At 49.3% G+C, this 17,352-nt stretch overlaps 1 protein-coding gene across 3 annotated transcripts in view; it reads left to right on the forward strand.

Moving 5' to 3' along the window:
* Nucleotides 1-17,352, forward strand: part of SIRT2 (sirtuin 2) — a 156,053-nt gene that overhangs the window by 96,835 nt on the left and 41,866 nt on the right. For all 3 annotated transcript variants that reach the window (XM_063955666.1, XM_063955663.1, XM_063955665.1), the window contains one exon: nucleotides 13,446-13,501. In XM_063955666.1, the coding sequence (XP_063811736.1) occupies nucleotides 13,446-13,501 (56 nt within the window). The remainder of the gene's footprint in view (nucleotides 1-13,445; nucleotides 13,502-17,352) is intronic.

Consider the following 17,352-nt stretch of genomic DNA (forward strand, 5'->3'; position numbering starts at 1 on the left):
ATTTCCTCTCACAGCTCCGCTGGTCAGGACGGCTCCCAGGTCTCTCCCCTGCACTGCACTACAGAAACAGGGTAAAACAGAGAGGGGGGGCAAATTTATGGCGATATTTTGATATATATAAAGCAGCTATAAGGGAGCACTTATTATAAGGCTATCCCTGTTATATATAGCGCTTTTGGTGTGTGCTGGCAAACTCTCCCTCTGTCTCCCCAAAGGGCTAGTGGGTCCTGTCTTCGTTAGGAGCATTCCCTGTGTGTCTGCTGTGTGTCGGTACGTGTGTGTCGACATGTATGAGGACGATATTGGTGTGGAGGCGGAGCAATTGCCAAATATGAGGATGTCACCCCCTAGGGAGTCGACACCAGAATGGATGCCTTTATTTATGGAACTACGGGATAGTGTCAACACGCTAAAGCAGTCGTTTGACGACATGAGACGGCCGGACAATCAATTAGTGCCTGTCCAGGCGACTCAAACACCGTCAGGGGCTGTGAAACGCCCTTTGCCTCAGTCGGTCGACACAGACCCAGACACAGGCACTGACTCCAGTGGTGACGGTGACGAATCAACCGTATTTTCCAGTAGGGCCACACGTTATATGATTTTGGCAATGAAGGAGGCGTTACATTTAGCTGATACTACAGGTACCACTAAACAGGGTATTATGTGGGGTGTGAAAAAACTACCTATAGTTTTTCCTGAATCAGAAGAATTAAATGACGTGTGTAATGAAGCGTGGGTTGCCCCTGATAAAAAGCTGATAATTTCAAAGAAATTATTGGCATTATACCCTTTCCCGCCAGAGGTTAGGGAGCGCTGGGAAACACCTCCTAGGGTGGACAAGGCGCTAACACGCTTATCTAAACAAGTGGCGTTACCCTCTCCTGAGACGGCCGCACTTAAAGATCCATCAGATAGGAGGATGGAAAATATCCAAAAAAGTATATACACACATGCAGGTGTTATACTACGACCAGCTATAGCGACTGCCTGGATGTGCAGTGCTGGGGTAGTTTGGTCAGAGTCCCTGATTGAAAATATTGATACCCTGGACAGGGACAATATTTTACTGTCGTTAGAACAAATAAAGGATGCATTTCTTTATATGCGTGATGCACAGAGGGATATCTGCACACTGGCATCACGGGTAAGTGCTATGTCCATTTCGGCCAGAAGAGCTTTATGGACGCGACAGTGGACAGGCGATGCGGATTCAAAACGACATATGGAAGTTTTGCCGTATAAAGGGGAGGAGTTATTTGGAGTCGGTCTATCAGATTTGGTGGCCACGGCTACAGCCGGGAAATCCACCTTTCTACCTCAAGTCACTCCCCAACAGAAAAAGGCACCGACTTTTCAACCGCAGCCCTTTCGTTCCTTTAAAAATAAGAGAGCAAAGGGCTATTCATATCTGCCACGAGGCAGAGGTCGAGGGAAGAGACAGCAACAGGCAGTTCCTTCCCAGGAACAGAAGCCTTCCCCGGCTTCTACAAAAGCCTCAGCATGACGCTGGGGCTTCTCAAGCGGACTCGGGGACGGTGGGTGGTCGTCTCAAAAATTACAGCGCGCAGTGGGCTCACTCGCAGGTAGATCCCTGGATCCTGCAGATAATATCTCAGGGGTACAGGTTGGAATTAGAGACAGATCCACCTCGCCGTTTCCTGAAGTCTGCTTTACCAACGTCCCCCTCCGAAAGGGAGACGGTTTTGGAAGCCATTCACAAGCTGTACTCTCAGCAGGTGATAGTCAAGGTACCTCTTCTACAACAAGGGAAGGGGTATTATTCCACTCTTTTTGTGGTACCGAAACCGGATGGCTCGGTAAGGCCTATTCTAAATCTGAAGTCCTTGAACCTGTACATAAAGAAGTTCAAGTTCAAGATGGAGTCACTCAGAGCAGTGATAGCGAACCTGGAAGAGGGGGACTTTATGGTATCCTTGGACATCAAGGATGCGTATCTCCACGTTCCAATTTACCCCTCACACCAGGGGTACCTCAGGTTCGTTGTACAAAACTGTCACTATCAGTTTCAGACGCTGCCGTTCGGATTGTCCACGGCACCTCGGGTCTTTACAAAGGTAATGGCCGAGATGATGATTCTTCTTCGAAGAAAAGGCATATTAATTATCCCATACTTGGACGATCTCCTAATAAGGGCAAGGTCCAGAGAACAGCTAGAGATGGGATTAGCACTGTCGCAAGAAGTGCTAAAACAGCACGGGTGGATTCTGAATATTCCAAAATCCCAGTTAATGCCGACAACTCGTCTGCTGTTCCTAGGGATGATTCTGGACACGGTTCAGAAAAAGGTTTTTCTCCCGGAGGAAAATGCCAAGGAGTTATCCGAGCTTGTCAGGAACCTCCTAAAACCAGGAAAGGTGTCTGTACATCAATGCACAAGAGTCCTGGGAAAAATGGTGGCTTCTTACGAAGCAATTCCATTCGGCAGATTCCACGCAAGAATTTTCCAAAGGGATCTGTTGGACAAATGGTCAGGGTCGCATCTTTAGATGCACCTGCGGATAACCCTGTCTCCAAGGACAAGGGTGTCTCTTCTGTGGTGGTTGCAGAGTGCTCATCTATTGGAGGGCCGCAGATTCGGCATACAGGATTGGATCCTGGTGACCACGGACGCCAGCCTGAGAGGCTGGGGAGCAGTCACACAAGGAAGAAACTTCCAGGGAGTATGGACGAGCCTGGAAACGTCTCTTCACATAAACATTCTGGAACTAAGAGCAATATACAATGCTCTAAGCCAGGCAGAACCTCTGCTTCAGGGAAAACCGGTGTTGATCCAGTCGGACAACATCACGGCAGTCGCCCATGTGAACAGACAGGGCGGCACAAGAAGCAGGAGTGCAATGGCAGAAGCTGCAAGGATTCTTCGCTGGGCAGAGAATCATGTGATAGCACTGTCAGCAGTGTTCATCCCGGGAGTGGACAACTGGGAAGCAGACTTCCTCAGCAGACACGATCTTCACCCGGGAGAGTGGGGACTTCATCCAGAAGTCTTCCACTTGCTGGTAACCCGTTGGGAAAGACCAATGGTGGACATGATGGCGTCTCGCCTCAACAAAAAACTGGACAGGTATTGCGCCAGGTCAAGAGATCCGCAGGCAATAGCTGTGGACGCGCTGGTAACGCCTTGGGTGTACCAGTCGGTGTATGTGTTTCCTCCTCTGCCTCTCATACCAAAAGTATTGAGAATTATACGGCAAAGAGGCGTAAGGACGATACTAGTGGTTCCGGATTGGCCAAGAAGGACTTGGTACCCGGAACTTCAAGAGATGATCACGGAAGATCCGTGGCCTCTACCTCTAAGGAGGGACTTGCTTCAGCAGGGTACCTGTCTGTTTCAAGACTTACCGCGGCTGCGTTTGACGGCATGGCGGTTGAACGCCGGATCCTAAAGGAAAAAGGCATGCCGGAAGAAGTCATTCCTACTTTGATTAAAGCAAGGAAGGAAGTAACCGTGCAACATTATCACCGAATTTGGCGAAAATATGTTGCGTGGTGCGAAGATCGGAGTGCTCCGACGGAGGAATTTCAACTGGGTCGATTCCTACATTTCCTGCAATCAGGATTGTCTATGGGTCTCAAATTGGGATCTATTAAGGTTCAAATTTCGGCCCTGTCGATTTTCTTTCAAAAAGAATTGGCTTCAGTCCCTGAAGTCCAGACCTTTGTTAAGGGAGTGCTACATATACAGCCTCCTGTGGTGCCTCCAGTGGCACCGTGGGATCTCAATGTGGTTTTGGACTTTCTAAAATCTCATTGGTTTGAACCAATAAAGAAGGTGGATTTGAAATATCTCACATGGAAAGTGACCATGCTTCTAGCCCTGGCTTCGGCCAGGAGAATGTCAGAACTGGCAGCTTTATCTTACAAAAGCCCATATCTGATTTTCCATTCGGACAGGGCAGAACTGCGGACTCGTCCGCATTTTCTCCCTAAGGTGGTGTCAGCATTTCATCTGAACCAGCCTATTGTAGTGCCTGCGGCTACAAGTGACTTGGAGGACTCCAAGTTACTGGACGTTGTCAGAGCATTAAAAATATATATTGCAAGGACAGCTGGAGTCAGAAAATCTGACTCGTTGTTTATATTGTATGCACCCAACAAGATGGGTGCTCCTGCGTCTAAGCAGACGATTGCTCGTTGGATCTGTAGCACAATCCAACTTGCACATTCTGTGGCAGGCCTGCCACAGCCTAAATCTGTAAAGGCCCACTCCACAAGGAAGGTGGGCTCATCTTGGGCGGCTGCCCGAGGGGTCTCGGCATTACAACTTTGCCGAGCAGCTACGTGGTCAGGGGAGAACACGTTTGTAAAATTTTACAAATTTGATACTCTGGCTAAGGAGGACCTGGAGTTCTCTCATTCGGTGCTGCAGAGTCATCCGCACTCTCCCGCCCGTTTGGGAGCTTTGGTATAATCCCCATGGTCCTTTCAGGAACCCCAGCATCCACTAGGACGATAGAGAAAATAAGATTTTACTTACCGATAAATCTATTTCTCGGAGTCCGTAGTGGATGCTGGGCGCCCATCCCAAGTGCGGATTATCTGCAATAATTGTACATAGTTATTGTTAACTAATTCGGGTTATTGTTGAAGGAAGCCATCTTTCAGAGGCTCCGCTGTTATCATACTGTTAACTGGGTTTAGATCACAAGTTGTACGGTGTGATTGGTGTGGCTGGTATGAGTCTTACCCGGGATTCAAAATCCTCCCTTATTGTGTACGCTCGTCCGGGCACAGTACCTAACTGGAGTCTGGAGGAGGGTCATAGGGGGAGGAGCCAGTGCACACCACCTGATCTGGAAAAGCTTTACTTTTTGTGCCCTGTCTCCTGCGGAGCCGCTATTCCCCATGGTCCTTTCAGGAACCCCAGCATCCACTACGGACTCCGAGAAATAGATTTATCGGTAAGTAAAATCTTATTTTCAGACGTTGCCGGTTGGTCTATCAACGGCTCCAAGGATTTTCACCAAGGTGATGGCGGAAATGATGGTTCTTCTTCGCAAACAAGGAATCACTATTATCCCGTACTTGGACGATCTCCTGATAAAGGCGAGATCCGGGGACCAGTTGGGGCGAAACATTGCACTCTCCCTGACAGTTCTTCAACAACATGGTTGGCTCCTAAACTTGCCAAAGTCGCAGTTGCTTCCAACAACACGATTGTCATTTTTGGGAATGATACGGGACACAGAACTTCAGAGAGTTTTTCTTCCAGTGGAAAAGGCTCTGGAGATCCAGAGTCTGGTCAAACAAGTTCTGAAACCAGCAAGAGTGTCAATCCATCAATGCATTCGGTTGCTGGGGAAGATGGTTGCGGCCTACGAGGCCATTCAGTTTGGCAGGTTCCATGCCAGAGTGTTCCAGTGGGACCTGTTGGACAAGTGGTCCGGGTCCCACCTACATATGCACCGGAGGATAATCCTGTCTTCCAAGACCAGGGTCTCACTCCTGTGGTAGCTGCACAGCTCTCACCTCCTAGAGGGGCGCAGGTTTGGGATCCAGGACTGGATCCTAGTAACCACGGATGCAAGCCTCCGAGACTGGGGGGCAGTCATGCTGGGAGAAAACTTCCAAGGAAGATGGTCAAGTCAGGAAACTTGTCTCCACATAAACGTTCTGGAGTTAAGGGCCATTTACAACAGCCTTCTGCAAGCAGAACATCTTCGAGATTTACCCGTACTGATCCAGTCAGACAATGTAACTGCAGTAGCGTACATAAACCGTCAGGGCGGAACGAAAAGCAGAGCGGCGATGGCAGAAGCCACAAGGATTTTCCACTAAGCGGAAAAGCGCACAAGCGCTCTGTCAGCGGTCTTCATTCCAGGAGTGGACAACTGGGAAGCAGACTTCCTCAGCAGACACGATCTCCATCCAGGAGAGTGGGGCCTCCACCAAGAAGTCTTCGTAGAGGTGACAAGTCGTTGGGTAGTTCCTCAAGTAGACATGATGGCATCTCGTCTCAACAAGAAGCTTCAGAGATATTGTTCCAGGTTGAGAGACCCTCAAGCAATAGCAGTGGATGCACTGGTGACACCGTGGGTGTTTCAGTCGGTGTATGTATTCCCTCCACTTCCTCTCATTACAAAAGTTCTAAAGATCATAAGAAGAACAAACATTCGGGCGATCCTCATTGTCCCAGACTTGCCAAGGAGGGCTTGGTATCCAGATCTTCAGGAATTAGTCATAGGATATCCCTGGCCTCTTCCTCTACACGAGCACCTGTTACAACAGGGGCCGTGCATGTATCAGGACTTACCGCGGCTACTTTTGACGGCACCGCGGTTGAGCGCAAAATCCTAGCCCGTAAGGGTATTCCCAGTGAAGTCATTCCCACACTTAATCAGGCCAGAAAAGGGGTAACGTCTAAACATTACCACCGTATTTGGAGAAAATATGTTAAGAAGGCTCCTACGGAAGAGTTTCAGCTAGGACGTTTTCTCCATTTTCTACAAGCAGGTGTGGATGCTTATCGGTTTTGTATCAGAAACAATTGGCCTCCCTTCCAGAAGTTCAGACTTTCGTGAAAGGCGTGTTGCACATCCAACCTCCATTTGTGCCTCCAGTGGCACCATGGGATCTTAATGTGGTGTTGCAGTTCCTTCAATCACATTGGTTTGAACCTTTACAGAAGGTGGAGTTGAAGTTCCTCACTTGGAAAGTGGTCATCCTGTTGGCCTTGGCATCTGCAAGGCGGGTATCTGAGTTAGCGGCCTTGTCTCACAAGAGCCCTTATTTGCTCTTCCATGAAGACAGAGCTGAATTGAGGACACGTCAGCAATTTCTACTGAAGGTGGTTTCCTCTTTCCACATGAACCAACCTATTGTGGTGCCTGTGGCTACTGACGCTTTCGCTGAGTCAAAGTCTCTGGATGTGGTCAGAGCTTTGAAGATTTATGTCGCCAGAACGGCTCAGATTAGGAAAACAGAGGCTCAGTTTGTCCTGTATGCTCCCAACAAGATTGGGTGTCCTGCTTCCAAGCAGACCATTGCGCGCTGGATCTGTGGTACGATTCAGCGTGCTCATTCCACGGCAGGATTGCCATTACCGAAATCGGTGAAGGCCCGTTCTACTAGAAAGGTGGGCTCGTCCTGGGTGGCTGCCCGGGGTGGGGGGTCTCGGCGTTACAGCTTTGCCGAGCAGCTACTTGGTCGGGATCAAACACTTTTGCTAAGTTTTACCAGTTTGATACCTCGGCCGATGATGACCTCAAGTTTGGTCAATCCTTGCTGCAGAGTCATCTGCACTCTCCCGCCTGTTCTAGAGCTTTGGTATAACCCCATGGTTCTAATGTGACCCCAGCATCCTCTAGGACGTATGAGAAAATAGGAATTTAAAACATACCGGTAAATCCTTTTCTCTTAGTCCGTAGAGGATGCTGGGCGCCCGTCCCGGTGCGTACTGTATCTGCAGTTATTAGTTGTGGTTACACACATGTTGTGTTACGTTTATTGTCAGCATGTTGCTGCAATTGTTCATGCCGTTGGCTTGTGTTCTGTTGAATGCCACGCTGTGCGGCATGCTTGAGGTGTGAGCTGGTATGAATCTCACCTTAGTTTCACAATAAATCCTTTCTTAGTTTCACAAGAAATCCTTTCCTCGAAATGTCCGTCTCCTTGGGCACAGTTCCTATAACTGGAGTCTGGAGGAGGGGCATAGAGGGAGGAGCCAGTTCACACCCTTTCAAAGTCTTAAAGTGCCCATGTCTCCTGCGGATCCCGTCTATACCACATGGTTCTAATGTGACCCCAGCATCCTCTACGGACTAAGAGAAAAGGATTTACCTGTAGGTATTAAAATCCTTTTTTTTCTTATTGACTATCTAAAACACGTGACATTCGAGAGCCAATAAGATGCCGTTTTGAGATCTGGGTAAATCCGAACCCGCACATCTCTATATTTCTCTAGGATCCATAAGGGATATTGGGGGAATCTAGTACGATGGGGTATAGACGGTGTCCAAAGGAGCCAGTGCACTTTAAATTTCTTCAACTGGGTGTGCTGGCTCCTCCCCTCTATTCCCCCTCCCACAGGCAGTTCAGAAAAAAGTGCCCTCAGGAGAGGATGCACATCTCTGCAGCTCCAGAGAGTTTTCGTCAATTTTAATCTTTTATTATGGTATGCTGTCTGGGCAACAGCATACCTGCACCATGGGAGTTGGGGGGGGGGGGGGGGGGTCACCGGCCTTACGAGGTGCAGAGCCGCCTTCCCGCTGCTGGACCACCGACCTGAGGGGTTGTTGTCCAGCAGGGTACTGCACCTTGGCTGTCACAGCCGCAGCACGCCACACATCCCTAACGCTGCCTGAAGGGGACATCTGTGGTGAGTACAAACCGGGGGCCCCGCTAGGAGGGTCCCCCGGTTCAAAATGCGGCTGACCACGGGCGCAGCGTATGGGATCCTCCCGGGGGGTCCCACTAAGATCCCCCGTGTAGAACTGGCACAAAAGGGCTTGACTAGCACTTGTGTGATGCTTTAAACTTAAGAGGAGACTTTTGCCACTATAATATATGTATGTAACTCCGGCACCATTGGAGGGGGTGGAGCTACCTCAGAGCAGGACCTGAGGCGTTTTGGCGCCTTTCTCTGCTCACTGCAGTACAGACAGCACACACAATGCTTCCTGATCCTCAGACACGCAGGATATCTGGTACAGGGTGTAGCAAAGGGGGAGAGCTGCTTGTGTACACTATCCTGATCCTATTTAGGACAATCATTGTTAGTGTTTGCTGTATTATAGGGAGCTGACAGCCTCACTGGGGCTGTGCAGCTCAGGGTGTGCTGGTGTCGTCACTCTCTCTCTCTCCTCACATACAGTAGGGCAGGCTTGCATTACAACTGTCTGTGTGTATGTTATTGTGTTTACTGTGAAATATGGGTAAACACAAGCTGTGCAGTGTATGTCACACTAGATTCTCTCCCTTATATAATGACTGTTACCTATGAACAATGCAGTCAATCTTCACTAATCAGTAAAATGGCTGGGTGCGAGGGTCCAGAGCCCCACTGGTTAGGGTCTCTTAAGACTATGATGTCTGATATGTCATCCCAGCTCAATGCTAATGTACAGAAAACTCAGCTACTACAACAAGCTGTTACAGATTTAGCTGCTAGTGCAAACGCACAGACCGCCCCCCCCCCCCTCTCATGCAGGTCCTCAGAAGCGTGTTTTACCTGCTATACTATCTGATACAGATGCTGATATACAGGATGATGGAGATTACGTGGATCCCGTTTGTGGGGATCCCAATGCTGCTCAGTGTATTGAACCCCGACTTTTGGCTATAAGGGATGCGTTAAAGCTCCCTCTAGAGGATGCACAGCAGTCGTTTTCCAAGTGTCCAAAAGTTTTTGCGCACTTTCCCATTTACTCCTGAAGGTAGAAAATTTTGTGAGGAACCCCCAGGGGTGGATGTCTCGGTCTCTCGCCTGTCTGAAAAAGGTGGTGCTACCCGCCCCGGGCTCCTTTACCATGAAGGATCCTGGGGATAGGAAGCTAGAGACTACCCTGAAATCTATATACACAGCAGCCGGTATATCACAAAGACCGGTCATTGCGAGTTGCTGAATGACTCATGCTATTCATTCTTGGGCCACTCAAATTTAGGGGGGCCTCTCGGGGGATATGCCCTTAGTTACTATGGTAACCCTCCTGAAGCACATTCAGAACACTACCCGTGTCCTCTGTGCTTTGCTCAAGTAGATGTGGAACATTAATGCTCGGACTTCTGCCAAGTCAGTGTCGCGTGCAGGGCTTTGTGGTTGCGTCAGTGGATTGCGGACACAGAATCCAAACGTAGTGAAATCCCTCCCCTTTTCTGTGTAATGGATTTCTGGGGTTGAGTTTGATACCTGGATTTCCAAAGTTACGGCTGGGAAATCCACGTTTCTCCCCTCTGGGGCCCCGCCAGCGAGACGCTCCTATCCGGGGCCGTCTGTCCAGTCCTTTCGGTCTCACAGATTTCGATCTAAGGCCAGAGGTGCCTCCAATGCGGCTAGAGGCACCAGATGTAAGTCCAGAAAACCTGCAAGCACCAGTTCTCAGTAACAGTCCACCGGTTCTGCTTACACTAAGGCCTCGGCATGACTGTGCCCACCCACCCTGAGGGGATCTCGAAGTGAGAGCTCGACTGCGTCACTTCAGCCGCGTCTGGGAGACTTCCTGCCAGGATGCCTGCGTCAGAGATCTCATTTTTGAGAGCTACAGGCTGGAGTTCGACAGTACTCCCCCTCAACGGTTTTTCAAATCAAGCTTACCAGCTTTGGAGGATATGCAAGTTATGTTGCAACAGGCAATCCGAAAGTTGGTTCAGTCCCGCGTCATTGTTCCAGTACCACTACCGCAACGCGGCAAGGGGTCTTACTCAAACCTGTTTGTGGTGCCAAAACCGGACAGTTCGGTAAGACCCATTTTGAATCTCAAATCCGTGAATCCTTACTTGAAGGTGTTCAAGATGGAATATCTGCGAGCAGTGATTGCGGGCCTGGAAGAACAGGAATTTATGGTCTCCTTGGATATCAAGGACGCCTATCTACATATTCCGATTTGGCTGCCTCATCAGGCGTACCTATGGTTTGCCCTACTGGGCAATCGTTTCCAATTCCAGGCACTACCCTTCGGCCTGTCCACAGCCCTGAGGGTATTCACAAAGGTGATGGCGGAGATGATGTTCCAACTCCGGGTCCAGAGGGTCAATGTGGTCCCTCATCTGGACGACCTTGTGATAAAGGCACGATCCAGGGAGCTTTTGTTGCTCCATATCGACCGCACCATCTATCTTCTGTCGGACCATGGGTGGATCCTCAACTTGCAGAAGTCCCACCTGGAGCCAACTCAGCGGCTCCTGTTCCTGGGAATGTTGCTGGATACTGTGGCACAGAAGCTGTTTCTACCAGAGGACAAGGTGAAAACACTTCAGGAGATGAGTCCGCATGGTGCACCTACCTACTCGAGTGTCCATCCATCTTTGCATAAGATTGTTGGGAAAGATGGTTGCCTCATACAAGGTGATCCAGTATGGGAGGTTCCATTCCAGATTCAGTTTGATCTTCTGACCAAGTGGTCCAGATCGCATCTGCAGATGCACTGGATGATGTGGCTGTCACCTCAGGCAAGGATTTCTCTTCTGTGGTGGCTACAGTCCTCCAATCTCCTGGAAGGCCGAAGTTCCGGGATTCAGGATTGGACCCTCCTCACGACCGATGCGAGTCTACGGGTTTGGGGAGCTATCACCCAAGGGGCGCAGTTCCAGGACAGGTGGTCAGCCCACGAATCCCTCCTTTAAATCAACATTCTGGAACTTCGGGAGATCTACAATGCTCTGCTTCAGGCCTCTCCTCTGTTCACAGATCACGCAATCCAGGTACAGTCGGACAACGCCACGGCTGTGGCATATCAATCGACAAGGAGGGACAAAAAGCAGAGCCTGCATGCGAGTGATGTCAAAAATACTCCTCCGGGCAGAAAGAAATGCATGAGCGATGTCCGCAATCTTCATTCCAGGTGTGGACAACTGGGAGGAGGACTACCTGAGTCGTCGCGATCTCCACCCGGGGGAGTGGGGGCTCCAGCAGATCATCGACTGGTGGGGTTACCCACAACAAATATATATAATGGCTTCTCGGCTGAACAAGAAACTTCCCTGGTATTGTTCAGGGACCCTTAGGCGAGGGCAGTGGTTGCACTGGCATCGCCTTGGCCGTATTGGCTAGTCTACCTGTTTCATCCGATTCCATTGCTCCCAAGGGTGCTAAAGCGAATCAGGGATCAGAGTGTCCAGACATTTCTGATTGCCCCGGATTGGCCTCGGAGGGCGTGGTACGTGGATCTTCTGGACATGTCCGTCAAAGACCCTTGGCCTCTACCTCTCAGAAGAGATCTTCTTCAACAAGGACCACATTCGTCTACCCGGACTTACGGCGACTTCGTTTGACGGCATGGAGGTTGAGCGGAACATCCTAGTGCAAAAAAGTTATTGCTACCATGGTTCAGGCCAGAAAACCTGTGACGTCAAAACACTGTCATCATATCTGGAGGAGATATGTCTCTTGGTGCAAGGAATGCACGTATCCACCTGCAGTGTTTCACTTGGGACGTTTCCTGCAGGCTGGTGTGGATAAGGGCTTGAGTCTGGGTTCCATTAAGGTCCAGATTTCAGCCCTCTCCATTTTCTTCCAGAAGAAATTGGCAGTGTTGCTAGAAGTTCAGACCTTCTTGCAAGGGGTACTCCGCATACAACCACCTTTTGTGCCGCCTATGGCACCCTGGGATTTGGATGTAGTGTTGGCATTTCTACAGTCCTCCTCTGATGATGGTAGAAGATAAGTACCTCACGTGGAAGACGGTGATGTTATTGGCCCTGGCTTCTGCTCGACGTGTTATCGTGTAAAAGTCCGTACTTGGTCTTTTACGAGGACAGAGCAGAGCTCCGGACTAGACAGCAGTTCCTGTCGAAGGTTGTCTCCGTGTTTCATCTGAATCAATCTATTGTGGTTCCGTCCAGTTCTGACGCTTCTGCTCCTCCGGAGGCATTGGATGCTGTGCTTGCCTTGAAGATCTATGTCAAGCGCACAGCTCGGGTCAGAAATATGGATTCCTTGTTCATGCTCTAGGATGCGCAGAAAAAGGGTTGCCCTGCTTCAAAGCAGTCCATAGCTCATTGGATTAGGCTTCCTATCCAACAAGCCTATGTGTTGACAGCCTTACCTGTTCCTAAGTCTCTAAAGGCTGCCCATGGAGTCTCGGCCTTGTAACTATGCCGAGCTGCTACCTGGTCTGGGAAAGAACACTTTTGTGAAGTTCTACAAATTTGATACCCAGTTTGGGCAGGCGGTACTGCAGCAGTCTCCGCACGTTCTGGAAGCTTTGGGACGTCCCCATCGTACTAGATCCTCCCAATATCCCTTATGGATGCTAGAGAAAATAGGATTTTAATACCTACTGGTAAATCCTTTTCTTGTAGTCCATAAGGGATATGGGGCTCCCGCCTCAGTGCGTGGACTTTTCTGCAGGTTCTTGTTCTATAGTTACTTGTTCAGCTGTTGTTGTTACCAGTCGTTGCTGGTTGTTGCATGTTAGTGGTGTGCTGGTGTGTAAATCTCACCACCTTTTCTGTTATCATGTTCCTTCTCTCATATATGTCCATTCTCCTTCGGGCACATTTTTACCCTTAACTGCCTGTTGGAGGGGTCATAGAGGGGAAGAGCCAGCACACCCAGTTGAAGAAATTTAAAGCGCACTTGATCCTTTGGACCCCGTCTATACCCCATCGTACTAGATTCCCCCAATATCCCTTATGGACTACGAGAAAAGGATTTACCGGTATGTATTAAAATCCTATTTTTGAGTTTTTCCAACAATTTAGTACAATCCTTAAGTAACATATGTCTAATGCTGAACATTCTTTTTTTTTTTTTTTTATAACAGATATTGTGTTTTTTGGGGAAAGTCTTCCATCCTGCTTCTTTTCTGCACTAAAGTCTGTAAGTTGGTAGTCATTTATATACTGTGGTTACATATAGTTCATTATATATGATTATTAACACCTGGTAAACTGAATTTGCTGTAGTAACATTTTTGTGGGTGCTCAGCGTCGCTTTGAAGACTGAAGATACTGAAGCCAGGAAATATCTATATATTTTTCCCAGCATTTGTGTAACTCGGGGCTTAATAAACACAGAATTTAGCCAAGAACTATATAATTTCTCTTACATCCTAGAGGATGCTGGGGTCCACATTAGTACCATGGGGTATAGACTGGTCCACTAGGAGCCACTGGCACTTTAAGAGTTTAATAGTGTGGGCTGGCTCCTCCCTCTATGCCCCTCCTACCAGACCCAGTTTAGAAAATGTGCCCGGAGGAGCTGGTCACAGCTAGGGGAGCTCCTAGAGCTTCTTTAGTTTTATTTTTTTCTAAGAGTAATTTAGGCACAGGGATGCTGCTGGCAACAGCCTCCCTGCTTTTTGGGACTTAAGGGGGGAGTAGTGTCCAACCCTGAGAGGTTAATGGCCACTATCTCCACTGACAGGACACTGAGCTCCTGAGGGTGATGATCGTTAGCCGCCCGAGGCGACCGCTCACTCCCACAGCATGTCGGCACCCCCTAACAGAGCCAGAAGATTCCAGTGGTGAGTGTGGCACTGGTGACCCAACAAGCGGGGAGCCGGTGTGAATGGCGGCAACAGGTTGGGAGCGCAGTACTGATACTGCGCTCAGGAAGGCTCAGCGGTACAGCTGGTGCGGCGCTATGAGGGGCGCCCTGGGCTAGCGCAAATCCCCTAACACTGGTCACTCTGGCTCTTAGGGACTCCGGTAAACGCTGCTAGCATAATACCTCAAGCCAGTATGAATTTGAAATAGTGCGGGAAGACGCAATTATTTGGGGGCGGAGCTTCAGAGCGGACCCAGCAGCTCACCAGCGCCATTTCTCCCAGCGACGCTGACAGGGAGCGCTGTCCCTCCACACGACTCCAGCTATCCTGTGCGGTACCAGGGGGTTGTAGAAGGGGGGGGTTGTAATTTCGCTGTGTAGTCTATTAAGGGTACACAGTCAGCTCCAGGCAGTTCTTAGATAACTGTCTCTGGGGCGCTGTGTGTGCTGGCTCCAAACTCTGTCTCTCTCTGAAGGTACTTGGGGGGGGCGGGGTCTTACTGACTGACATTTTCCTGTGTGTGTGTGTGTGTGTGTGTGTGTGTGTGTGTGTATGCAAATCTCACATAACCATGTCCAGGGACTCTGTGTCTTATGCTGTGGAGGAAGGATCTTCTCCAGAGGAATCCATTCCATGTACCCAGGAATGTAATATCATGTCTCAGACTTCTGAATCTGAACCACACTGGCTGGCTTCCATTAAAGGAATATTATCTCAGATTTCTACTAGGGTTGCCCATACTGAGACTGAAACTCAGGTTTTAAGGAAGTCTATGGAAGTTTGGTCGTATTCTGTTCCTATTACTTCTAAATCCCCCAGCAAATACCCAAAGAAACGTGCACTTGCCCAGATTATGCAAGCCGACACGGATACAGAGTCTGACATGGCAGACGGTGATAGGGATATGCTGAGAGGGGCGGCATACCTTGCAAAGGGGGTGCAGCTAATGATTGAGGCCATTAGGGATGTGTTACACATTTCTGACACACACCACCTGAGCAGGTTGAGGAGGCTTACTTCATAGACAATAAGAAAGCCTCGCTAACCTTGCCTGCGTCTAAAGCATTAAACCCATAATTTGAAAAGTCCTGGGAAACCCCGGAGAAAAAATTCCGGATCCCAAAAAGGGTTCTGGTTGCTTTTCCCTTCCCTGAGGAGGATAGGAAAAAAATGGGAAAACCCACCCGTAGTTGACGCATCTGTCTCCAGACTGTCGAAAAGGTGGTTTTACCTGTTCCTGGATCTACTGTGTTAAAAGAAACGGTTGATCGTAAGATTGACACTACGCTCAAATCCATATACACTGCTTCAGGAGTGGCGTTAAGGCCCACTATTACCTGTACATGGATTTCTAAAGCCATAGTAAAGTGGTCAGGCACATTAATAGAGGACTTGGATACGATGAAGGACCTGGGTACTCTGAATTCAAGGATATCTTCCATGTCTGTCTCAGCAAGCAGGGTACTCTGGCTGCGCCAATGGTCTGCAGACGCGGAATCCAGGGGAAGTGTGGAGAACCTACCCTTCACAGGTCAGGCTCTACTTGGGAAAGTGTTGGATGCGTGGTATTCCACGGCAACCGCAGGTAAGTCAACCTTTCTTCCCTCAGCTGCTCCTTCTACGAAGAAACACTTTTCTTCATCGACACTGCAATTCTTTCGAACCGCAAAGACGAAAAAGTCCAAGCCCCCTACCACCTTCTTTAGAGGTGGTCAGGCAAAATCCAAAAAGCCTGCACCTGCAGGTTCCCAGGACCAGAAGCCTGCTTCTGGTTCCTCAAAATCCTCAGCATGACGGTGGAACGCACAGCCTGGAGAACGGGCTGGTGGGTGCAAGACTCTAACATTTCAGCCACATCTGGGTGTCGTCCGGCCTGGATCCCTGAGTACAGGGGTTTCAAGAACTCCCGCCTCACCGATTCTTCAAATCAGGCTTGCCAGCTTTACTGACAGAAAGGGCTACCCTACAGGAAGCCATCCACAAATTGGAAAAGTCAGATGTCATTGTTCCAGTTTCACCTCATATGCAACACATGGGTTACTATTCCAACCTTTTCGTGGTACCGAAAACGGATGGTTCGGTCAGACTGATTTTGAACTTGAAATCGTTAAACCCTTATCTGAGGGAGTTCAAGTTCAAAATGGAGTCTCTGAGACCGGTGATCTCCAGTCTGGAGGAGGGAGAGTTTCCGGTATCCATAGATATCAAGGATGCGTACCTCCACATTCCGATTTGGCCACCGCATCAGGCTTATCTCAGATTTGCATTGTTAGACAGTCGCTATCAGTTCCAGGCACTGCCATTCGGTCTCTCCACGGCACCGAGGGTGTTTACCAAGGTGATGGCAGAGATGATGGTTCTCCTCCGCAGACAGGGAGTGAACATAATTCCATATCTGGACGATCTGCTGATAAAGGCATCTTCCAGGGAGAAGTTGTTGCAATCCATTGCTCTCATGACTCATCTGTTGAGGGAGCATGGTTGGATCCTGAACCTTCCAAAGTCACATTTGGAGCCGACAAAGAGATTGTCTTTCCTGGGGATTATCCTCGACACAGAAGTGCAGAGGGTGTTTCTACCGGTGGAGAAAGCGTTGGTGATACAATCAATGGTCCGAGGTGTCTTGAAGCCTACCCGGGTATCGGTTCATCAGTGCATTCACCTTCTGGGGAAGATGGTTGCCCCCTACGAGGCTCTACAGTACAGAAGATTTCATGCTCGGTCCTTCCAACTGGATCTCCTAGACAAGTGGTCGGGATCTTACCTACACATGCACCAGAGGATATGTTTGTCGTCAAAAGCAAGGATTTCACTCCTCTGGTGGCTGCAAATGCCTCACCTTCTGGAGGGCCGCAGGTTCGGTGTTCAGAACTGGATCCTTCTAACCACGGATGCAAGTCTCAGGGGGTGGGGCGCATGTCACTCAAGGGGAAGGTGGTCAAGTCTGGAATCCATTCTCCCAATAAACATTCTGGAACTGAGAGCCGGTTACAACGGTTTTCTCCACGCAGCACATCTTCTGCAAAATCAGGCCATTCAAGTACAGTCAGGCAATGTGACGACGGTGGCCTACATAAACCGACAAGAAGTAACGAAGAGCAGAGCTGCTATGTCAGAGGTAACAAGAATCCTCCTCTGGGCAGGAAAGCACGCAGTGATGCTGTTAGCAATCTTCCTTCCA

This window comes from Pseudophryne corroboree, chromosome 2 (assembly GCF_028390025.1).
Source record: "Pseudophryne corroboree isolate aPseCor3 chromosome 2, aPseCor3.hap2, whole genome shotgun sequence".
In the NCBI taxonomy this organism is placed as follows: domain Eukaryota; kingdom Metazoa; phylum Chordata; class Amphibia; order Anura; family Myobatrachidae; genus Pseudophryne; species Pseudophryne corroboree.